Raw genomic sequence first — 26,436 nt, forward strand, 5'->3', positions numbered from 1 at the left:
AGCATCCAAAAATAAATGAATACTTAATGCATCAGACAAAAAGCCTGGCCAACTCAAAATTCCGAATATAAATGCACGCTTCTTTCAGACGCTTTTTCGAGAAATACTGGCATATCTAAGATGTCACGCCCTTGTCACAAAGGCCATTGGGTAATGAAGACGAAAAAACAATAATCACGCATCATGATCTAGTTAATGCGCAAGGGGTGCCTCATGATCTTCAAGAAGACGTTAGGTACCCTAACGGAAAGGGATCTTGTTCATGAGTTATAACAACAGAGCAGTGTTTACAACAAAGGGTTGAAAACAACTAAGAAAGATTTTTGAGGACGAGATATAAAGGGTCCTCAAAGATGATTTGCAGATGTGAATAATGAGATATAAGGGCTAGGAAAATGAAAGTAACTGCCATGGAATGCAAACAGACTTTATAGGGAACAGTCTCAAAGAAGTAAAGGTTTAAATTGGTGTAAGCTTAAGGGAGCATATGGATATCATTTACGTAGTGGTATATCATTGATGTAGTAGTAGTTCCTACTGTCAGAAAAAGTCAGTATATGAAGACTCTGTAGTACTATTCTAGTGAATATTCATGTTATTTCCTAGTGTAACCCAAAATGTCATCTGATGTGAGCTAGCTTGTCCCGAGTCAGTTGCTCTTGCCATTTGCCCCTCTTAAAATCTAGTCGAACAACCCAATGAATGTGATTTGCTCACTGCCTGTTCTTCAATTATATATACGATCCTGGAAAATTTATCTATGAATAACAACAAATAATTTTTTTTGTGTTTTCTCCGATCTAGAAACCAAGTGAAGGGCTAATGGTTAGTCAGACTGCCCAACATTCTCCGACAGAAATTGAACAGTCAAGTGTGATAAGTTCCATCTGATTCCAAGGGAGGGACTAAGTAACTATTAGATAGCGATGAAGCTTATTCCAAATGTCTCTAAAGCAAACTTCAATACAATGTTATATGCAGTCATTTTACTCACCTTTAAAACTTGATCTAGTACAATTGCTGCTTTGCTCATTAAATGAAAAGAAAAGCCATAAGATAAAATGAGTCTAAGAGAAACGTGAATCTGAAACCAGATACACACCTGAAGAGTTAGGGCACTAGTGTACTTAGTCACCAAAAAGTTAGTTAAATTGACAAAATATGCCAGTGTTGAATTGAAAGTCAGGTAATATACAATCTTCACATCCTGCCTTGCAAGTGCGATGGTCATCCCAAGTACATCAGGTTCCATAATTAAAGTTGCTGGAAGCAGCAGAAGTACGGCAATGGGTGCCATGTACAGAAGGAGATTCATGGAGTTTAGCTTCTCCCTGCCATATGAAATGAAAAATGCTAAAACAGATTAATCCAATTACTTCAAATTCCTAGTCTTTGTTCTAAAAACACCTAATCTTTTTGATGCGATAATGCCTTTTAAATGACAGGATGAAGTTTCCTGTACCCTTCAGAAGAAAGTAAAATCCCTTGCAGCACAGTCTTTAGAGCTCTTGCGGCAGTTGCTAAAATGCACACTATGAAACCATATAAATGGAAGCTGGGTTCCCCCTTCAGAAACCAAACAACAAAATTAAAGTCTATATGAGATATCATCTTATGAGAGTCAAAATCTGTACGTAATGTTTCATTGAAAAAACAAACATGTGAGTGAGTATGTAACGAGCATGAAGCACTTGAACTTGGAAATCCTTCAAATTTACTATTACGTCAACTTGGTGATTTTCGCCTTTAACTAGAAAAAACTACCTTCTGAATTATGCTTTTACTGAGAAGGTAATTTCCAAAGGATAGTTTCATTTTACTAATACTGCAGCAGCTGAATCACCAAATTAACTTGAAACTATGAAATAACAAATTCCAAAACACAATTATTTCAAAAACAATAGTTTTGAAATTCGTATGGCACGATTGGTTTTCTTATAAAATGTAACAGGATTCACAATTAAGTGGAATACATGGGTGTACTTGTACATGCACATACAAATGGGGCCCTATATGCAGGGAGAAAAGCTTATAATCTGATAACAACTAGCTTAATCTCACTTTAAAGATTTACCAGAAATTTCTTGGTTATTACTATTTATATACTTATTACATTTTTCTTCCCGCCTATGTCAATGGAGTCCTTGGACAAGCCCTGATCATTAAAAACAATTATAAAACCATCTTAAGCACAGTTCTAGCATGCGATGAGCAAGATCAGATCTCTTCGGATGTAAACCTCTTTGAGTGCAAAATTTGAAAGAAAAAAATTGCATCCCTCTCATCCCTTGATAGATCCCATTGAATACGTAGTGGTTCTCTCTCTATATGTATACAATATGTAATTTTTCATTGTTTAAATTGTATTTTTGAATGCTATATTGAGTAGGTAATTTAAACTTGAAAGTCCAAAATATATTTGTTGGATTTCAGGGAAAACTAACAAAAAAAAAACCTAAAAAAAGACTAAAATGTAAAATAGTAAGACTACTTCAAACATTTTAACCATAAAAACTTATCTTTTTCAATTGCTTTATATGATATATACATAAATTTTTTTAACAATATTACATTCACTCCAATATTACATTCTAATTCTAATGCCAATAGGATTTTTCTTGCAGTTTGTTACTTCGCTCCCATCAACTCTACCTCCTACAAGAAAAACAACCTGGATAAGAATTGCCCCTTCATCACCTTAGAATAGAACATCCACAGTCTATGGAATGAAGGTAATATCCTTTTGATCAGGGATTTCAATGCTAGAACCACTACTAACCAAGTTGCTCTCCTAAGTAATAACTCTAACCCTAACCCCCTATGGCTTGATGAGGACTATGACTTAGCTAATAAATTCCAAAGAAAGTCTGAAGACACTACTGAGAACCTATTTGGTACCGAGCTTATCAAGCTCTACAATTCCCAAGACATGATAATTTGTAATGGGATTAATAAGTGGCCTACCTCTGGCCTGATGACTTGTATTCATGGGTAGGGCAGTAGTGTTGTGGATTATACAATATCAGACACCCATGTTCTCAATCATATTGTAAGTTTGGATGTCCTAAATGACCACGAGCCTAACTCTGATCATAGACCTTTATCCTTAACCCTAAATCTTGACATGCACACCAACCACATGCAAAAGAATAATGAGGTTCAAAGGCACATCCTTTTTGACAGAAGTAAAATAGATCTCTTCTTACAAGTTTTAAAGAGAGATTTAGGTTTCTTAACGTATAATGATAACATCAATATCATCTACTACAATTTTACAACAACCCTTTCCACTACCATTAACAAATTCTCTTCTGAGGTGTCATATAAAAAGGATAATAAAACTTCCAACCCTTGGTATGATAATGACTGTAAAAGTGCCAAGAAAGCTATTAGAGATGCTCCTAACAAAACTATGAAATTGGAAAAAATAAGTGTGTACAAAACTCATATTAAAAGGAAAAAAGGTCCTATATTAATAAGAGGCAAGAGTGTCTTCTTTACCTTTCTAAAGTTGAGCCTAGAAAGTTTTGGAGGAATGTTTTGGTTCGTAAGACTACGGAATATCACCTTGCAGAACTAGGATATTTATCTTAAAAATCTTGATGACTCTCTAGACACCATGAGAAGCATATCAAACACTCCTATAGAAGAGGATATATTTTCTTTGGAAGATGTAGAGTTCGAGATTAAGAAGCTTGCTAATGGGAAAGCTAGGGATATTGAAGGCTATCAAGCTAAATTTTTTAAAATGGGAAAGTCTATCCTCATCCCTCATATTCACAAATTTCTCAATCTGGCAGTAAAGCATGGCTTCCATAAGCCCTGCCGATCTTTAAAAGTGGGGATAAAAACATTCCCTTAACTATAGGACCATTAAGATTAGTCACAATTTAGCCAAACTATATGGGCTCATTTTGGAAAAGAGAATTAGCCTTTGGCTCGAAAGCCATGGTAAGAGAGCTAAAGGCCAAGCTCGATTTCGGAGACGTCACTCAACTATTTCATCTTATCACTTTTAGGGTCATCTCTGAGCAATGTTGCAATAGTAAAATTGATCTCTTTTGTTGTTTCGTTTACTTTAGAAAAGCTTTCAACATAGTCCCTCGAGATAAGTATGGAGAAGACTAAAAGAGATGTTGGTTCCTCTCGAGTTAAGAGTTGCCATAATTCGGCTATATGAGAATGTTGTCACCAAACTTAAGACTATCGAGGGTTGGTCTAAAGAAATTAAATGCAATATCGGTGTGAGTGTTGCGAACATCGCGATTTTTTCATGATGCCGATAAAATCGACGATTTTTTCGATTTGAAAAAAATTGTTGAGCCACGCGACAGAGCTATTTTAAAGCTAAATTTTTTTTTCTCTCAATTTGCAGACAGAGGGCAGAGGTGAGAGCTAAGGAGAAGGAGAACTCATCTACAAGGGCAAGAGGAGAAAAGTGAAGGAATTTAGCATCCCAAGCAAAAAAAATTCAAATTTGGACCAAGTTTCTTCAACAGAGTGTGGTTTTCAAATATGGGCATCAAATTTGGCCCTATTTTTTTGTTTTTTTTCTTGTTTTTCATTGGGTTTTTATAACCCATATACTTTTCATGATTTTTGCTTGGATTTGAGTGTGTTTTTTTTGTCATTTTTGTTGCATTTAATGGAGAGGGTTTTTTTTGTCAAAAATGCAAAATCTTGATTGTTAGTTTTATTTGTTTAATTTTTTCGTGTGCCCTAGTTTTTTTCCATGATTTTTGCTTGGGTTTGAATGTGTTTTTTTTCCTAGCACTTATATCTCATGTTGATTTGCAGATGTGTTGAGGGTTTTTTTTTGTCAAAAATTCAAAATGTTGTATGTAAATTTTCATTTCATTTGTTTAACTTGAAATTCTTTTTGTGCTCTAGGTTCAAACTTCAAACTTCAATCTTACATTAAAACTCAAGATTCAACAAAGTTATAAACATGCCAAGGAAATTGGACCCTCTATTTTTTTGTGTGCCCTAGTTTTTTTTCCATGACTTTTGCTTGGGTTTCAATGTGTTTTTTTTCCTAGCACTTATATCTCATGTTGATTTGCAGATGTGTTGAGGGTTTTTTTTTTTGGTCAAAAATTCAAAATGTTGTATGTAAATTTTCATTTCATTTGTTTAACTTGAAATTCTTCTTGTGCTCTAGGTTCAAACTTCAAACTTCAATCTTACATTAAAACTCAAGATTCAACAAAGTTACAAACATGCCAAGGAAATTGGACCCTCTATGGGAATTTGGTGAACCTGATGGAGGGTTTGATAGATCAAATTTGAGTCGCAGGTTATGTGGGTATCATATGACAGGGGGTATACAGATTTAAGTTCCATCTTGCAAAAATTCTTGGAATTGAGGTAGGGCCTTGCACAAATACAAATCTAGAAATCATTCGCAGAGCCCTCAAATCATTGGAAGAAATAAAGACAACCAAAGTGATCAAGGACGCTCTGAAGAGTCAAATGGCAGGGAGTCGAGTGGCAAGATTGAGAGGTGATCGTGAGAATGGTACTGGTTTTTCTTCAACATCAGCATCTACACTCAACCCCATAGCTGGCTCATCATCTTTTGTTCCTAGAACCACACCTGGTATATAACCATCTATCACGTCGTGTCATGTCACAAGGGTAGCTATATTAAGGGAAGCCCACACATGGGTATATGAGTGTGGGAAGGAGCAAATCGTGGTACATGAGTCATCTCGGCCTTTGTTTTTCCACCCTTCTTCATATGCCTTTTGCCTTTGATTGATTTTTTTCATAATAACTCGGGGCTCCAAGGGATGAGAGCATGATGTGTAGTATATGGCAAGGGATAGCCCCTTAAGGTGGGGCGGTTCATCACCCACTAATGGTTGGAAAAATCATGGGTTCCTTAATGATGGAGGGGGCTCATCTAGCGCCCATAGGAACCAGGGTGATAGCCATGGATAAGGGGTAGAGCTCATGCTTGGCTTTTGCCCGCGTGCTAAATTTGTATGTCCCCACCATCTTTTGCATTTTGTGGTACATTTCTTGTTGATATTGGCTAAACAATGCTTTTTATTTTCTTTTTAGCTGCATCAACCTCTGAGGCATTGTTCTAGGCCCGCCCCAAGGTGTGGACAAAGGGAGGGGGAGGCTAATCCTATGTGGACCTAGTGGACACATGTGGACCTGGATGGGAAAAGAGATGAATGGGGCTAAAATGAGTGGAAGGGGATGATGTATGTGGCTTTAGGGAGCGGGAACACACACCCAAAGTCGGGATTTCCCAATAGTACCAACCCTAAAGCTAGTGGCTAGTATAGGAGATCCCTCGGGACTAGGATATAAAGTTAGCGACTGAATCGGGTAATGAAGACAAGAGTACAGACATAACCCACTCCTTCCGCCAAACCCCCCCACCAATCCATGCCCAAAAATTTCCATGACAAGTAAGGAAATTTACTCAACTATACCAATAAAAAGCCATACCTTTGGGGTTGGGAGGCCAACCTTCAAACATACAATCATAACAGGTGGACGAAGGACCACATGGTTGGCTCAGGTGGTGGAGAAAATTCCACATCGAACTATCTGGTGCTTGCAAGAGGCTATTGGTTGCCGGTTGAGGAGCATTTGGGAGAAAAAATTTCTCCTATATACACTACCCACAGACGGTGGGTAACATTTGGCTCCAACTGGGACATGAGGTGCATGAAGCTACTTGAATGGGAGGTCATGAGAACACCAACAATCTCTTTTGGTACTGCAAACCTGTTACCTGCGCATATCAAAGACCAAGCACACGGTGCATCATGTTTTTTGTGGTGTCTTATGATCACCCATGCTTAGTATTAGGCCATAAAAATCAACGAGAAAGTAAAGTGCAAATTTAATCTAAATGCATGTAATCTATCATGAAAATATCATATGATGTTAGTTCCAACAAGAAAATCAACATGCAATGCATCCTATCCTAACATGTATGTTACATCACCCAAATACTAAGTGTAATCATAGACCCAATGCAACCAACACATCATCCAGTCAATATGGAAACAACTGCCATTTTGCTTATTCATACAACATATCCAAAGGCAAAGGTAGGAATGACAACGTGGAAGGTACCACACATGGAGTACCACGAGGAAAGAGGAAGTCAAGGGATGCAATCTATTCCACAAGGTCCTTTCTTCCAACCAAAAGATAGACATGTCAATGATTAAGCTCATGAACCTCCGTTGGATGGAAACTTCGGGCATATCATCCCTATTATGGTCCCCATCATTAATATCATGCTTTATGACCACCATAGGGTCGTGACTGGGAGAAAAGGGAGACTGATGACAAGCGGAGACACAACAAGCAGGTTGCTCATGATAATCATGTTCACAATCCTCAAGGTATAAGAGGGCAGGGGCGATACATCTAATCGATAGTTCTTCTTTAGCATCATACCTAGGAGAGGAAAAGGGATCATCAATAATTGTGATAATGCGAGAAAGGCCAAGGTGAGGGCTCATGTATAATGCAGTTATGTTATTGGGATCTCGGGAAGGCTAGGGGAAAAAGGGTCTTCATCATTGGTGTCATAAATGGGGCTTGTCGTTTCCAATAAACCTTCTTCATGCATGGGAAAACCATGATCCTCCCTTTCAACAGTGTCAGTAGGAATATCATCATGAGTAATGTCCTGGAGAAAAGGAGAATTAATTCCAACCTCATTTTCAGTGTCAGTATCATAAATAGGGTCGTAGTCAAAATGATGGTTTCCCACCTCCCACTTTCCCTCATTAATGCACAAGAAATCGGAAATGTCATCATCATAGGGAGCTACAATATTCATGCCTTCAAATGCCCTTTCTTGAATGAAAGTCCCCACTTCATCATGTTGATCCTCATGGACTTTAATGGGGCTCTCATTCATGTCATGCACATCCTCAATCGTTAAATTTGCATCCTGAAGCCCCTCTACAGTCTTATGATCTTCTTTAGATGGGTTCCATTCTTCCATATATCCTTCCACATTCAAATTTTCTTCAAGGTCACCTTGATCATCCAATTTTGATTGATTATAATATTTTTCATTGATAAGGTCAGTCAAAATGTCAAAAGCACAAGTTCAGGTAGAAATTCAAAGAGACGACTAGGATCCTTCTCATAGGCACACATTATTATGTAGAGTTATTTTTTTGTTGTCCCATGAAACCTGAGCATGAATTCTTTATCTGTGTTTTCCAACAAATCTTCATAAAACTCGGCATATTTGTCCACATTCTTTTGTAGTTCTTGAAGATCTTGATCATTGAGTTTTGCAAATGGAGAGCCAAGGGTAATTTCTCTTTGACCATAATCCATTTTTCATGATTTTGCATATTAGGATCAAAATGGAGTCGCTGGGGTGAATTAAAATGCCTTAATAGATGTTTGCTTCACCCTACAAGCATTAACTTTGAAGTTCAATGAAGAACTAGGGCTTCATTCTTCCAATGGAGTCGCCAATAATGATATGTCAATATGTCGTATGGACAACAAAACACACATTTCATGTCCCCAACAACGGCACCCAAATGTTACCGCTCAAACTAGCAAGCGTCCTAGGAAGGGATCCTATAGAGCAACTACTAGGTCAAGGGGCAACAATGGAGTGATAGCCCAATGTCACCTCAACTAAAGCTCCCTACTCTTTACAGAAAGACTTTCATTGATTGGAGGAGTCTCGGTGTGAGAGGAATCACAAGAATAGATGGATCAATGATAGGATAAGAGGTGATTCCCAAGGCCTATTCACAAGAGAGGCTCAATTAGATAGCTTGCTTGCTTCAAAAGCAAGGTGGTGGGCTCTCTAGGAAGGGCTAGAGGGATTCTCAAGCCTAGGGTTTGGGAATATATTTGTCAAGGTGATTCCTAGACTGAATAATCCTTGTGGAGAATTGGCCTTTATATGATCTTTGTAAAATTAGAGTTATAAAGTTGCAGGACCACAAAGGATCAAGTGGACACAAAATTAGGTCAAGGGTATGGAGTTGATCAACTAAGGAGGGGCTTGACCTAATTAGGGAAGAGAAGATGATCAAAGGACAAATTTCCTTTTGAGATTTGGATGCAATGATCATAATGAGGTCACTAACCCAAAATTAACCTAGGGCAAGAAATGGTCTTGTGGCTAGGGCTTCTTATATGTCAGGATTCCACTGTCGGAATTGCCTGAAATTTGGAGGACCTCTTGAGCAAGCTACATCGCATTAGTGAACTAATTTTCAAGGGTTTTGGATGGCTACAACTGATTTCAAGTGATGCCCTAGGAAACCTTCTGAGGTTAAACCTAGAATTTGAAGAAATGAAGAAAAGAAATGTTATTTTGACCACCAAAGGGATATGAGGATCAGTGCCTTACTGCTTGGGCTTAATGGAGTCAAGATACATAGATCATGGAATTTCGTGAGCTAAGGCGCCCTAATTGATCTTTGCTAGCCTCTCCAAGGGCAACAACTAGATCAATAGAGATTTATACTTCAAATCAGCGAAGGAGACAAAGTTTCAAGGTCTTTAACCTAATAGGTGCCTCTAAGAACATTCGCCCAATCCCTCAAAGTTCAACGCATGCATTTAATCACTTATTCAACGTCCCAGAAGAATTTCACATTACATTTAACCCATACAAGAATAAAGCTAACAACATACATGTAGTTAACCAGTAAGTTAACAAGAATAGCATCAAAATTTCGACTTACATGAAAGAAAGAGTATTTTATCAACTTCGCATTAGAGAAGCTCCAAAGACGATAGCGAAATCCAAACATCATAGTGCATCAAAAAAAGCTCCAAAAATTCATCTGATAAAAAAATGCGAAAATCTCATAAGAGATACTAATCCAATCCAAGTGATGATGATGAAAATGAATCATCTCACTTCTATTTATACAATCCTCTAAGGGATTCGATGACCTAATTTGGACTAATAATGCCCCTAAAATAAAATTATGTGCATAATAACAATACTTTTAGTGACAAGCCCAACATCCCAAAAGAATTTCGCATTACATTTAACCCATACAAGAATAAAGATAACAACATAATGTAATCAACCAGTAAGTTAACAAGAATAGCATCAAAATTTCGACTTACATGAGAGAGAGTAGTTTATCAACTTCGCATTAGAGAAGCTCCAAAGACAATAGCGAAATCCAAGCATCATAATGCATTAAGAAAAGCTCCAAAAGTTCATCTGATCAAAAAGTGTGAAAATCTCATAAGAGATACTAATCCAATCCAAGTGATGATGATGAAAATGAATCATCTCACTTCTATTTATACAATCCTCTAAGGGATTCGATGACCTAATTTGGACTAATAATGCCCCTAAAATAAAATTATGTGCATAATAACAATACTTTTAGTGACAAGCCCACCAAAATACCTCAATAACATAAGAATGATCAATATAATGAGTCATTGGGCCTTTGAGTAGGCCCGATGAAGTCCAAGTGGTGCCATGATGTAAAAATGGACTCCAAACATAGTGGAGAAGGGGTTGGCCCCTCGTTTTCCAAGCAAGAACCTGTGGTGCTCCCAAGAGGGTGTGGGGGCACAAGGACATCCTCATGGTTCTACAAGTGGGTTGAAAGTGCCTGTAGACCATCTGTAAGGGCTAGGATGATGACACAAGCCAGACATCCTCTGGACCTTGGAATATCTGCCAAGTGTATGGTGCAAGTGTGGAGTCAGCTAGGCATGGTGAACCAAGTGCATCATTCTCATCCAAAAAGGTGGAACACGAACAATCAATAAGTGGTGCTAGGGATCCATGAAGTACTCTTTGCTATGGTGGAGGCCCATGGCTCTCAACGCTCACCCTACAAGTGCCAATGTGGCCCTTTGGAGGGCTAGGAACCCGTATAGGAAAACCAAGCCCCAAATGGAAACCCACCTGCAATCTTGCATAAGATCCAATGCATCCCCTTGCCCTCCAATACAACAAATCATTAGAATAATCAAGTAAAAGAGCTTACAAGTCATGGAATCAATGGGGCACTTCATAGTGGCATGCCCTTCCATAGTGGGCTTTGGCATGTACAAGTATCTCCAAGCTCAATAGAGGGTTAATCAAAGACCCTATTAGGTGGTTTCAACCTCTAAAGGGGGTGACATGTCCATGGTACATCCCTCAAGTGATAGGTGGCAAATGATATAGTAATGGAGCGGAGTGGGGATGAAGGGACTCATCCAAACCACATGTCATGGCACAAGGGTAGCTATAATAAGGGAAGCCCACACTTGGGTATATGAGTGTAGGAGGGAGAAAATCGTGGTACATGAGTTACCTCGGCTTTTGTTTTTCCACCCTTCTTCATATGCCTTTTGCCTTTGATTGATTTTTCTTCATAACAGCTCGGGGCTCCAAGGGATGATAGCATTATGTGTAGTATATGGAAGTGGATACCCTGTTAAGGTGGGGAGGTTCATCGCCCACTAGGGGTTGGGACAATCATGGGTTCCTTAATGATGGAAGGGGCTCATCTAGGGCCCATAGGAACCAGGGTGATGGCCATGGATAAGGGGTAGAGCTCATGTTTGGCTTTTGCCCACGTGCTAAATTTGTATGTCCTAGCCATCTTTTGCATTTTGTGGTACATTTCTTGTTGAGAGTGGCCAAACTATGCTTTTTCTTTTCTTTTTCGTTGCATCAACCTTTGGGGCATCATTCTAGGCCCGACCCAAGGTGTGGACAAGGGGAGGGGGAGGCTAACCCTATGTGGACCCAGTGGACACATGTGGACTCAGATGGGAAAAGAGATGAATGGTGTTAAAATGAGTGGAGGGGGATGATGTATGTGGTTTTAGGGAATAGGACTACGCAACCAAATTCAAGATTTCCCAAGTAGTATCAACCCTAAAGCTAGTGGCCAGTAAAGGAGATCCCTCGGTACTAGGATACAAGGTTAACCACTTAATCATGGAATGGAGACAAGAGTACAGACCTAACCCACTCTTTCCGTCAAATCCCCCCACCAATCCATGCCCAAAAATGCCCATGACAAGTAAGGAAATTTATTCAACTATACCAATGAAAAGCCATACCTTTGGGGTTGGGAGGCCCACCTTCAAACACACAATCATAACAAGTGGGCGAGAGACCACATGGCTGGCTCAGGTGGCGAAGAAAATGGCACATTGAGCTATCTGGTGGCCGTAAGAGGCTACTGGCTGCCAACTGAGGAGCATCCACGAGAAAAAATTTCTCCTATATACACTACCCACAGGTGGTGGGTAACAGGCCATCAACAAGCCCTTAAAGGATATAAAAGCCCCAAGAATGAGAAAGCTATAACCATATTATTAGACGAGGAAAAAGCCACAATCCATTAAGCTCTAGGATGATTTACAAAGGAGTGGGGTATCCATTGTATCTAGCAATTGGACAAATGTTAAAAAAACATCATTTAATAAATTTTCTTCGTGTGTCAATCAATGTTGCAATCTTCCTTGTAGCACATGACTCCTCATTAATTGTTACATTTGTTTAAAACATTTCAGAGCTCCTATTGAGAAACATCGATGAGGTCAGGCCATCTAATGTGATTCAAGTAAACACTAGTAATGTAGCTAATTGTAAGAGAGTGAAAAAAATCATTGAGCGAGTCCATTCTCACATTTTTGGGTCTTGCCAGTTTGGTGCACACATTGAACCTTTTGATGCATGATATTGTTAATCATGAAGAATGTGGATTAATGCCTTGTACAAGAGAGGGAATTCCATCATCAAATTCATCACTGGGTATAGTGTTATTCACTTCATTTACCGCAATGACTTTAACTTACAACTACTTTATCTTGCAAGGACTAGAATTGGTAGTTGTTACCTCCTCTTCAATTTCCTACTGGAGGTATCGGAGGCATTAGCAAATATGGTGGTGAGTGATTCAAGTGAGCAATGGTGGGTGTACAATACATCAAATACAAATGGTGCTTCTATGATGCAAGAAATTGTTCTTGATGCTCATTTTTTTACCATAAATTGATTATCTTTTGCACTTCAACAAACTCATTATAACATGGCTCCATATGAAAATTCAAATTAAACAATGATTGGGGAGGTGTATGAGCAAATCGACGCGATGAGAGGCTAGATTAACGACATTGTTGAGCCTAAAGATGTGACCTTATATAACCATATTCTTGTAAGGATGGGTAAACAATGAGAAAAATAAAAATGGTTCCAATCCATGCCTTTGCATATGTTATTAAACCAAAATATTATTCTACATCATGGCTAGAAGTGAAAGAACCTGGTCATGGAGTTAAGAGAAGACCCCAAATGGATCCTAAGGGTCAACATGGCTATACGCAAGCATTAGACAACCTTGTCCCTGATGAGGAGGAGTCTGATGTCATAGAGAAACAATTGAGCAACTAGATCAACGGCCATGGAATCTTTGGTCATATACATGCAACGAGAGATCAATAAAAGATCTTTGGTCATATCCATGCAACAAGAGATCAATAAAAGATGATTTCTCTCTAGCGGTGGAACATCTATGGTCATTCCACCAACAATCATGGTGTTTGGCAACAAACCAACAATTGTCTATTAGGCAACATGAGTGTTTCCAAAGGGTGCAAACAATTTTTCTACATAGAGGTGTTGCACACCTATTGTTTCATACACGGTGTGAAAAGAAACAAGTCTAATGTAGACCAAGCAAAGAGTTTGGTATATGTGCATAAAAGTTGTGTTTGTTGTCCAATTTTTGTGAGCTAACATAGTTGGATAAAACATTTAAGACTTCGGACAACTATCCATGGGAGGATGGAGCATTGGTTTTGAAGAATGTTCTTTTTGATGACGATGATGATGTTGAGATGCCACCCCCATCTATTGCCATGTTCACCCTAATCGGGACTCTAATGGAGGGAGCTTTAGGTCTATCTTCACTTTCATAATCACCTCCATTGCTATAGTTGCATGTTGGTTATGGCAATCGTGATGGTGCCAAGAGGTAGATAAAGTAGATAATAAATTAGAATAATTGTTTCTCTTTTATCACATCTTTAGTTGGCCATATTAGACACTTGGTTTTCAAAACTCAATTTTAACTTTCTAATATGAAACAACTATTTCTAAATTGGCCACATGGCCTATTTTGTAAACAAACACTTTGGTCATGATGGCCTATTTCACTTCACAAAATCATATTCTACTTCCCATTATCTCATTCTAGTTTAAACCTTACTTTGTCACAGTTGAATGGTCAATGCTATTTATGTGTTTGTGTACTAAATGTGGTCGATGCTCCAATGGTTAATCTACTATGATGGATTTCTAACTTCAAATAATCTAGTATTCACCTACACGTAGTTCAAATATGTATGTTTTCATCTTTTTTGCAACTACTTTGGCCTTTTGCTAAAGGCCAAAGTAGTTGCAAAAAAGATGAAAACATATATTTAACATACATATAGATAGATATTGTTCCTAGAATGCTTGGCTCCCAAGTTTTTTTGAGAAAAGGTAGTCTAGGTGTTTCCACTATGCTTTGATTCACACTCAAGGAATACTTTGCTTGGTCCTAAAGCATATAGGCATGTGAAGGAAGGTCAATCTTATCCAAAAAATTTGGCACCATGTAGTTCATCCCTCGAATCATTTATATGAGCAATGGAGAACTTATTCTTGATGATGATACAATTAAGTGTTCTATAACCCATATAGAGGTAGTAAGAACCATCCTTTTTTCTTGCCTAAATTATTAGGGCAAAATAAGGGCTTTTACTAGGGTATATGATCATATCTTCTGAAAATTCCTCCACAAGCATTCCAATATCAGAGTTCCAAAAATTGTTAAATCAATAGGGATGAACCACTATGAGACCTTTAGTGGAGTCCAACTCAATAACATGTTCCATGCCCCTGTCTAGTCAATGTTCTACAAGCATCTACTAGAGGCCGCCTTTTACTTCTAAAGTAAATTGGAGAGGCCTGGTGCTAAGATATAAGTTGTTGACAAGGATTTGCCTCCCAAAAATGCAATTGAACCATGAAGCCAAAGTGGCCCTTCTTTAAAAGTTTAGACGTGTTCTAAACTTAGATACTTTTAGGTGGAAGCGCTTTGAGAGTGACTTCATGACCATATCAGTGAAAGGAAAGGAGTGTCTCTAAATTATTATTGGGTTAGATCCCTATGTAGAAGCCTTTGAATAACCAAAACAAAATCTTCATTCTTTACCCTTCCAACATTTGTGACATAAAAGTCATCCTTGCAACAATTGTCTTTTATGGTAAGTTCCACCTTGCACAACACAGTTTTCACATTAAATATATTCATGACCTAGGAGGTCGATAGGAAAGCATTCAAAAATAGCTAAAGGGATACCCAAATGCTTAGCCTATTTCTTATTGAGAATATTCAAGGTAACAAGGACCTTTGTTTTTTAATATAGGCATGAAACTTGAAGGTATCAAGTCTACCTAACCTAGTATGTAGCAAGGGACACTAAGATTTCTCTTGTTTGTAATGGTGGAGGGCATCAATCTTGTGAACTAGATTCATTACTTGGTTGTTCAGGAGTGTGCTCGTTAAGCTCTAATGCAAAGTCAAATTGGTGCAATGTAAACCTTTGGCCATTAAAAGTTTTTTAGAGTTGTAGGCATGTCCCTTAAACCAAGGTTAAGAGCACTTGTGGAAGAGGTTTGAGGATTTTGGACATACATGAAATGAAATTTTTGGGTTTGTAGCATTTCAAAGTTTCCCTCTTCCCTGGCCCTCCTATCATATGCATACCTCTTTCATTAAAACCAGTGTTTTGCTCTTAACGGATTTAAAGTGACTCTATGCTCTCCCACCTATGGTAATGGATTTTCCCAAAGAATCAGGTTCAAACATTCTTACCTCAATATAGATAATTTTCGTGAAATTTGAAACATAGATGCCCTACACCAGATCTACAAAGAATTTGACCTTGGTCTCCATGACTTGGAACTTCTCATTGTATTATTCAACCGGTATGTCCTTCTAAAATAAGTGTGTGAGTTGTGTCAATATTTGTAGCATCAGATAGGGACTTCCACACAGGTCTAGTGTTGAATGTGTGGAAGCCGTCCAAAAAGGTCCTCTCTATTTTGTAGTTCACTTTAATTAAAGTTAATTATTAAAGTGAAGAGTCTTTTATTAGTGATTTGATTAATGTTTAATAAAATCTAAAGTACTTACATTAGTGATTTAGATGAAATCTTCACCATCGATTAGGATTTGATCTCAACTGTCAATCTCATTGAGAGATTTGGGTTACGGAGACTTTCTCATCAACTGAATATTATAAAAGAAATACAAAGTGAAAGGAAAAGACACCGAGAGTGTGATACACAAAGAGTGTTAGAAAAAACACAAGTGAGAGAGTGAAAAAGGATTTTCACTCAGTGTGCAAGTCCAAAGGAGAAAAGAGGAAACAGTGTGGGCAGCAAAAGGAGATTAACCCAACTCTAAAAAACTGAGCAGGCCGTACATAGAAGGTGTAGAGGCAACTTCAAGAGGCTAACAACCCATCAAAAGCGAAGGGTGGCTGTACAAATTTCTGGGATAGATTTTAGCAACAGCAGTAGGATTTTTACAGAGGGTTTTGGCAGGATCGTACAGGTTGTATGGTGCACTAGAACAACCAAGTTTTGCAGTAAGTTTTTCTTGTTTTCTCTGTGGGCTATTCATGGTTTGGGATCCCTTGTAAGCTTGGAGTAATTTTAATCAAAATTTGATATTTGCAGGGCAGAAATTTCTGTGTATTTTGGAGACTGGTTTCCTGTAGCTTTTGTTGCTTTTTTATTTCCATTTAAATTCCCAACAAGTGTCTTTCTTTTATTCTATGAGTTGAAGAATTCAATCTAAATTAATTTTTCAATAAGGAAGTCATAAGGAATTCATTTACCTAGGTTATTAGAAGAAAGAATTTAACAAGTTAAGCATCATAAAGCTCATCCCAACTATGCTCTAGTCTCTAAAATAATGCATCTACAATCTTACGAATATCCCTTTTAAGTTTTCAACAATCCATCTCTCAACCCAGATGTAGGTTGCCCCTAATGTTGTCAAGTCATATCTAATTTATCATTCCATTTGTGCATGTGTCACACCCTAGATACTAACTTGATCATGTTTAACTAAAATGAATTTCCACTTCACCGCCAACATTGTCTTGTGGGGTTTTCCTTTGAAAGGTTGAAGCTGGGTATGTGAGAGTTTCATGTTAACAATGATCTATAAGGGGTATTACCTTTCATTCCCGAAGAGTTCATGTCCTTCTCTTGCTCCTAAGAGCCTTCAAGATTGTGGAATGGGAACTCTAGACCAGGTTCCATGAGCCCTTTTCCTCACACCAACTACCTCATTTCTTCTACAAACTTCTTGAAAGTTTCTTCAAGATTTTCTTTATCACGTATGTTTTGCTTCAACACACAACAAGAGTGGCAACCAACTGAAGTTCTGAAACCAACTCACAGCATTCTTGTGCACAAAAAAGAACTACTGCTACTATTGGGATATTATCCTTGGCTTTTAAAAATAACAAACACACAATAATAGAAAAAATCAACAGAAGCTTTGGTACCAACTTGCAATGTTCCTATACCTGAAATGGAACTACGAATAGAAGCAATCCAAAAGAATAAACTAATAAATAATAGAAATAAGAGCCAAAATCAAGAAAAAAAGAATAGGAGCACCTACACATCTGATGGTGGACTGCACCTACCAATCCAAGTGATGTAGGAAGATATCTCCAATAAACACAAGTGATTGGTTGAATGTATTCTATCGATAGAATGATAACAGAGACATATGAGAGGTGGGAAACCCCAACTCACCATAAAGAGGCAAAAATACAACTTAAAAGCGTATGTCACTAATAAGATTGATCAGGTCCCTCATTACATAAAAATGACATTTTTACAAACATAATTGTTAATTTTAGTTAACAATGGTATGTTTTATGCTTAGCACAATTACTTCAATGTCCTTTTCGCAGCCCAATGACAATTTCCAATTTAGTTTCCAATAGCAATCATATCAACCATAAATGACATTGACAATAAATATAGATAGAACATGAATAAAAAAATGCAGAAGACAAGCCAAGACAAGAGAACACCAGATTTGGCAAATGCCAGGGAAAAACTCCAAGATGAAGAAAACCCTTTAATCAATTCTTCTTATTATTATTATCAAATGTTCAGTAGAGAGAGAGAGTACAATAAAGTCAAAATTGGCTTGCCAAAAGATGATCAAACAACCCTATCAAATCTGAAATTTTCTGCAGCAGTCAACAGCGCTAACCAGAAAGTCAATGTTGGTCAAAGTAGCAACAAACTTTTCTCAAAGCAGCTTGGTCATAGTCAAACTCGGCCTTATAAGGTGGTCAAAGTCAGCCCAAAATAGTCATGAAAACAACAGTCAAACTTGGTCAAACTTTTCAGTGAACTCTGCGGTCAGGCCTGCAGTCAACCCTGCGATTGGTCTGCGATCAAAGTCAACGGAATGCCTCCGTTTCTATGCCAATAAATGCGGCCTGCCAAAAACAAAATTCTGACACAAAAATCACAGTCAAATGTGGTCAAAACACCCTTGGTCAATGTTGGTCAAATCTGCAACAAACTCTGAAATTTCGGCCCTTTAATTTGTCCTTCTGCTGCCACACTTGTGAGGAAAAGAAATGCCCAATATGTTGTACGACCAATCAAATGAGGAGAGAGAAGAATGCGTGAGATGAGATGTGATGCCAAAGGAGGTTTGAGGTCTCTGATATTTAAACAAGTCATTGAGGGTGAAGTAACATGTCTCTTGGGCTTCATGAGCCTACATGATGATGTCGCCAACCTTGACAATTTACACATGCGTCGGCATAAATTCAAAAACACATTTCTGCTTATCCAAATTTAATGATCTTTAGGTCGATTTTGGTCCTCTTGAAAAGAGGAATTCAATGCAATCATCTACATCAAATGAGTTGTCCAAAGTGAAATTTGGCCCTAGTTGCCGATTTTAACACTCCCTCTCAACTAGGGAGAATTCCACCTACTAATCCATCCATCATCATTATCATCTCTGCATCTCGTCTCTACTCTGTTGAACACTAATGTAATAATGAAGAAGAATCAATCAAGAATGAGTCACAATACCTTGCCACTCTCCACTGACCGAAGTCAGTCTAGGGGTAGAACCCCAATCAGACTTGATCCCAGATCAAATTGTTAAACACCATGCATCCTACACATTGGGAGTATGGTAGTACACAATGCGTCCATCTGTAGTGCTATGGTCCTTGTCCACTTTTCCCAACTCATTGGCCAAATGAGAGGTATTTCCCATGAGTCTCAAACTACATGGGTAGGATGATTGCTGGGGCATCTGCAGGAGAAGGTGAACCACTTATCCTACTCATATGCCATAGGAGAAGGTGATCACTCATCTTATGCATATATCATCAATCGTAAGGGAAGGTGAACTACTCACCCTACACATGTGTCATCAATCGTAAGGGAAGGTGAACCACTCACCCAACACACATGTCAACCATCATAGGGTATCTTCAGGTCGATTTTGGTCCTCTTGAAAAGAGGAATTCAACGCAATCATCTCCATCAAATGAGTTGTCCAAAGTGAAATTTGGACCTAGTTGTCGATTTTAACACTCCCTCTCAACTAGGGAGAATTCCACCTGCCAATCCATCCATTATCATTACCATCTATGCATCTCGTCTCTACTCTGTTGAACACTAATGTAATAATGAAGAAGAATCAATCAAGAATGAGTCACAATACCTTGCCACTCTCCACTGACCGAAGTCAGTCTAGGGGTAGAACCCCAATCAGACTTGATCCCAGAACAAATTGTTAAACACCATGCATCCTACACATAGGGAGTATGGTAATACACAATGCGTCCATCTGTAGTGCTATGGTCCTTGTCCACTTTTCCCAACTCATTGGCCAGATGAGAGGTACTTCCCATGAGTCTCGGACTTCATGGGTAGGATGTATGCTGGGCATCCGCAGGAGAGGGTGAACCACTTATCCTGCTCATATGCCATAGGAGAAGGTGATCACTCATCTTATGCATATATCATCAATCATAAGGGAAGGCGAACCACTCACCCTACACACGTGTCATCAATCGTAGGGGAAGGTGAACCACTCACCCAACACACATGTCAACCATCATGGGGTATCATAGGGGAAGATGAACCACTCATGCTATACATAGCGCACTTATAGGGGAAGGTGAACCACTCACCCTATGGTCGCTCATAGCTCCAGGAAGTACCCCAAGCCCCAGGAGCTCCCAAAGCTCAGTGTCCAACTCAAGTTGGACCCTCATGGGAGGGTCCTTCCACAACTCCAAGTCTCTCTCGAAAGGCTAAGAATTTGAACTTCCCCAAGGGCTTCATAAGAATGTCAACAATATGCTCATCAGTCCTGATGTGTTGGAGCCTTATTATTCCCCGTTGTACCATATCCTGGATAAAGTGGTACCTGATGTCAATATGCTTGGAGCAATCGTGGAACACAGGATTCTCTGAAAGGCAAATCCCACTCTGGTTGTCGCAATAGATCACGGTGGTATCCAACACGTGCTCAAATAGCTCACTGAAGAGCTTCCTCAACCAGATAGCTTCACAACAAGCCATACTAGCAGCAATATATTCAGCCTTGGCGGTGCTTAAAGCAACCAATTTCTGCTTCCTGCTCATCCATGAAATTGAAGCAGACCCCAATGAGAAGCAACATCCTGACGTGCTCTTTCTATCTACCACATTGCCAGCCCAATCAGCATCAGAATATCCATGTAGCCTCAAATTCCCGACAGTGTATCTCAGCCCATAGTTGATTGTGCCACGGAGATATCTCAAGAGATTCTTAGCAGCAATCCAATGTATGTGATGAGGCTCAACCATAAATTGACTCAAAGTATTTACAGCAAAGCATATGTCCGAACAGGAGTTTACCAGGAACATCAGGGCCCCCACAAGTTGTCGATACTCAAAAGGGTTTGCACATTTGGGCCCAACAACACTTCCACATAGCTTCTTGAAATTGAGTTCCATTGAAGTAGATATAGACTTGCAATCCACCATCCCACATCTCTCTAGCAGCTTCACAATGTATTTTCCTTGAGAAAGGAAAATCTCGCCTAGCTTTTGCCAGACCTCCAGGCCTAGGAAGTAATGCATCAGTCCTAGGTCCTTCATCTCGAACTCGGAAGTCAACTCCCTCTTGCATTGATAAATGAGAGGGTCTGCACTTGTTAGAAAGAGATCATCAACATAAAGGACCAAAATAAGAGGCATGTCCTTTTCAACCTTGAAGTATAGGTTAGGATCAACATAGCTCCTTGTAAATCCCAGCTTCACAAGATAACTATCAATCCTCTCATACCAAGCCCTAGGGGCTTGCTTCAACCCATAGAGAGCTTTCTTCAACTTGCATACATGTGTCCTTTGATCTTGTACCTCAAACCCCTGAGGTTGTTCCAAGTAGATTTCCTCCTTAAGCGAGCCATGCAAGAAAGCAGTTTTGACATCCATTTGATGTAGGCTCTATCCTTGATTCTTAGCGAGAGCAATAATAGATTGGATAGTGTATATCAGGCAACTAGTGCAAATATCTCGTCATGGTCCACTCCTTCCTTTTGAGTGAAGCCTTGAGCAACGAGCCTAGCCTTATATTTTTCAACACTCCCATCAACTGCATGTTTAATTTTGTTAAGTCATTTAGAAGTGACCACAGACTTGTCCTTGGGTCTAGGCACCACATCCCAAACATCATTCTTCATGATTGACTCATACTCCTTGTTCATCGCATCTTTCCAAACTTGGTGTTTTACAGCTTCCTCGAATGTGCAGGGTTCAACTTGAACAATAGTACTCATAGCAGATAAATAATCTTGATACCTATACGACTTCTTACTTTCACAGAATGTCCCTCTTAGAGCAATATGTCTTTCAACATCTTCGAGAGTATCTTTGAGCCATAGTGGACGTTTCCTTAAGGTAGGGGGATCACCAGGAGGTGGATCAATAAGATCCATCGGACCTTCAACATCGCACATAGGCTCATTTGTTGAAGATTCATCCTGTTTTTTGGTAGCACCATCATTGTCCTTCCTTGGGATAGGGAGATCTTTGGCTTTCCCAAGGGCAGAGACTTCAGGCTTACTTCCACATCTCTTTGACTAGGCACATAGATTCTATATGCCTTTGAATTTTCACTGTAGCCGACGAATATTTCTTTCTTCCCATGTTAAAATTGGCAACTAGGGCCAAACTCCATGTGGGTCATCTTATTTATGGCAGCTGATATTTTTCTTAGATCCCTCTCATCGAGAGGTGCAGGATTGATCTAAAGATCATCTGATTTCGATAAGTATTCATGGAATTATGAATTTATTTGTGTTATAAGACAATTCGTCAAGGTCAGCCAGCAACCAAATAAACCCCACATGTGCTCAACGTTTTAGTATAAAAGGAGATGACTTGAGAGTCATTTCTCACACACACTTCTATCTTGATTTCTCTCCACTTCTCTTGGGTTTTAGTGGAAGAGAAATCTAGGAGTGGAAGCCCTAGACGTTGGAGGAAAAAAGACTAAGGGAGCTGCCCTAGAGGAGATGCCCTAGCCCTAGATGTTGTCAAAGAAGAAGTCAAAAACACTATCAAGGAAGCATGCCCTAGCCGCAGTCTTGGAGGTATCTTATCACATCTAAGAGAGGCCCTAACGTTGTCCAAAGAGCAGCCCTAGACGCAGTCTAAGAGAGGCCTTGACGCTGTCAAAAAGGCAGCCTTAAACGCAGTCTAAGAGCAGCCCTAAACGCTGTCTAAAGGCAGCCCTAACGCAGCCTAAAGGCAGCCCTAACACAGTTTAAAGGGAGCCCTAACGCTAACCTATGGTGCCCTAGATGCAGGCCTAATACGACTGAAAAGGTGGGCTGTAGGTGACCCTCAAAACAGGGACAGCATGAGAGTTTGAGGACTCAAACATGCCCTAGACAGCAATGCTAATAAATGGGATAGTTGGGCTACATGGTGCTGCTAAGACACATGGAAAACAGCTGGTATGGAAAGGCAAAGGGTACAGCAGCAATGGGGCAACAGCAAGGTATAACATGACTGTTAGGGACAGCAGCTACACCTATATATCTAGGCAGCAATGACAAGGGACAACTGTATAGTAAATGGGACAGCAAAGGTATGCTAAGGCAAGCATGGCAAGCATGGTGCTGCAAGCACATGAGACATGCTGTGTGTCAACATGGTTCAGCATACCACTTGGGACAGCTGTGTGGCAACATAATCGGCTTCAGAACAATGATGGGACATCAGCATGTTGGGACAAAACTCTGATGGGACAGCAATGACATTGTGCAGCAGTGGCACAATGGGATAGCAGCAACAGCAAGGTGTTGCAAGTACATGGTGCAGCTAGGTGCAGTAATAGTACCTGGGACAACAATGATGTTTGGTGCAGCAAGTACATGGTACAGTCATGATTGGTGAAGCATGATGAGATGCAACATAGTGATGATGGGTGCAGCATGGTGCAACATAGTGAGGTGCAACTTGATGACGAGATTCAACACAATGACAGGTGAAGGAGTCACCTTGGAGAATCAGTTGAAGCAGCATGTCTTCAACTGATCTCACGTATCATCTTCTTAGAGATGATCTATGCTCTTATCTAAATAAGTCAAAGTGTTGACTTCTATTGTAAATGTACTATCTCTCTCTCTTTGTGTTGAACTATTGAAGAACATATAAGAAGAATTGATCAAGGGTTTCCCCACAATGGGGTTTGTCCCTGGCTAGCGCCACATCTTGTGTCCTCTTGTTTTGGCTTGTCTTCTACGATCTATATTTATGTTCTATATAAAATTTACTTTAATGCTGATGTGATTGCTAATCTTGAAAAAGATATTGAGCTAACCATGAAAATTTAAATAAATTGATCTAAGCATTACCTAAAATTAACAATTTCGGATTTCGAATGGTAAACAACAATCCTGTGACTACCTCGATGGAGCTTAACTGTCAGAAGTTATGTGGTAGTGATGTCGGACCTTCTTTGGGAAATGCCTCTGAGTTTCATAAACTCATACTAGCATTGATGTTCTTGGTGAACTCTTGTCCGGACATATGTTTTGCAGTTAGCATGTTGAGATCATATATGGTTGAGCCTCACTGGATTAGTGCCAAGAATCTTCTGAGATATCTTCGGGGCACAATCTCTCAGGGATTGAGATACACTACCGGAAATGCTGACTGAGCAGGCAGTGTGGAGGATCGCAAAAGCACTTATGGCTGTTGGTTCTCTTTGGGTTCTGCTACGATATCCTAGATGAGAAGGAAGCAGAAAACGGTTGCTTTGAGCACCATTGAGACCGAATACATAGCTACGAGTATGACCTCGTGTGAAGCTGCCTGGTTGTGGAAGCTCTTCAGCGAGCTGTTTGTACACATGCTGGATACCACCGTGATATTTTGTGTCAACTAGAGGGGGATTTGATTATTGAGGAATCCCGTATTTTATGATTGCTCCAGCATATAAACACCAAGTACTACCTTATGTAGGATATGTTACATCGATGAGCAAGAAGGCTCCATCGCATTGGAACTAATGTGCAAGTCGCAGACATTCTGTCGAAGCCCCGAGGAAAGGTCAAATTTGTGACTTTCCAGAATGACTTGGAGTCATTGAGAGACCCTCTTATGAGGGTCCTGTATGATGCATACATTGAGCTCTAGGAGCTCCGAGGGACTTGGGGTACTTCTTGGAGCAACAAGCGACCATAGGGCGACTCACCCTCCCCTAATGTACGTTGTATTCAGGGTGAATGGTTCAACCTTCCCCTGTGATACCCCGTGGCGACTTATGGACAGGATGAGTGGTTCTCCTGTCGAGGCATCCTACCCATGTAGTCTGAGACTCATGGGTACCTTTCATCTGGCCAATGAGCAGGGAAATCGGGTTAGGGACCATAGTAGTACTATCGATGGACGCATCATTGTATCTACCGTACTCCCTATGCTAGGATGACTTCCATTGATCTAGGATCAATGAAATTGGTCTGGGATCACTATGAGTGGTTTAAGACACTCTCTTGTGATATTGATCTGGGATCAATAAAACTGGCTTCGGGTTAGTAGAGAATGGTATGAAACATTCTCGATCAATTCTTCTTCTTCATGGTTCAGCAGAGCAGTGCAGGGCACTGATGCCAGAGATAGTACGGTCGGACATATGGATCAGCGGATGGAGTTCTCCCTAGCTGAGAGAGAGTGTTAAAATTGGCATCTCGGGCCAAACTCCATGTGGGTCATCTTATTTATCGCAACTAATATTTTTCTTGGATCCCTCTCATTGAGAGGTGCAGGATTGATCTAAAGATCATCCGATTCTGATAAGTATGCATGGAGTTATGAATTTATTTGTGTTATAATACAATTCGTCAAGGTCGGCCAGCAACCAAATAAACCCCACATGTGCTCATCGTTTTAGTATAAAAGAAGATGACTTGAAAGTCATTTCTCACACACACTTCTATCTTGATTTCTCTCCACTTGTTTTGGGTTTTAGAGGAGAAGAAATCTGGGAGTGGAAGCCCTAGACGTTGGAGGAAAGAAGACTAATGGAGCTGCCCTAACCATAGATGTTGTCAAAGAAGAAGTTGAAAACATTATCAAGGAAGCATGCCCTAGCCGCAGTCTTGGAGGAATCTTATCACGTCTAAGAGAGGCCCTAACGCTGTCCAAAAGGCAACGCTAGACGCAGTCTAAGAGAGGCCCTAACACTGTCCAAAAGGCAGCCCTAGACACAGTGTAAGAGAGGCCATAACGTTGTCCAAAAGGCAGCCTTAAACGCAGTCTAAGAGCAGCCCTAAATGTTGTCTAAAGGCAGCCCTAAAGCAATCTAAAGGCAGCCCTAATGCTAACCTACGGTTTCCTAGATGCAGACCTAATACGGCTGAAAAGGTGGGCTGTAGGTGACCCTCAAAATAGGGACATCATGAGAGTTTGAGGACTCAAACATGCCCTGGACAGCGATGCTAATAAATGGGATAGCTAGGCTACATGGTGCTGCTAAGACACATGGGATAGCAGCAGGTATGGCAAGGTAAAGGGGGCAACAGCAAGGTATAGCATGACTGTTACGGACAGCAACTACACCTATATATCTAGGCAGCAGTGGCAAGCGACAACTGTATAGTAAATGGGACAGCAAAGGAATGCTAAGGCTGATCCAAAATGGATCCAAGAAACCTTCTAAGTCTTTAAAAATCAAAACTATCGCAAAAAGATGAACCTTTAAAAATGGCAGATTACACTATCGAAAGCGGAAAACACAAGGAAACAGTGAAAAACAGGGTTATTGGAGGCTTAGACAGTGATGCACAGGAGCTGTCGGATCTGGCTGATCAACGGTC

The 26,436-nt window shown here is 39.7% G+C and overlaps 1 protein-coding gene across 1 annotated transcript in view; it reads right to left on the minus strand.

Moving 5' to 3' along the window:
- Positions 1-26,436, minus strand: part of LOC149264970 (putative sugar phosphate/phosphate translocator At3g11320) — a 53,341-nt gene that overhangs the window by 2,149 nt on the left and 24,756 nt on the right. The window contains exons 2-3 of the mRNA XM_089429045.1: positions 1,463-1,566; positions 1,103-1,331 (exon numbers count right to left, since the gene is read on the minus strand). Of these exons, the coding sequence (XP_089285171.1) occupies positions 1,103-1,331; positions 1,463-1,566 (333 nt within the window). The remainder of the gene's footprint in view (positions 1-1,102; positions 1,332-1,462; positions 1,567-26,436) is intronic.

This window comes from Pinus tabuliformis, chromosome 6 (assembly GCF_031772625.1).
Source record: "Pinus tabuliformis cultivar Carrire ecotype Pingquan chromosome 6, CPIR1, whole genome shotgun sequence".
NCBI classification, from domain to species: Eukaryota; Viridiplantae; Streptophyta; class Pinopsida; order Pinales; family Pinaceae; genus Pinus; species Pinus tabuliformis.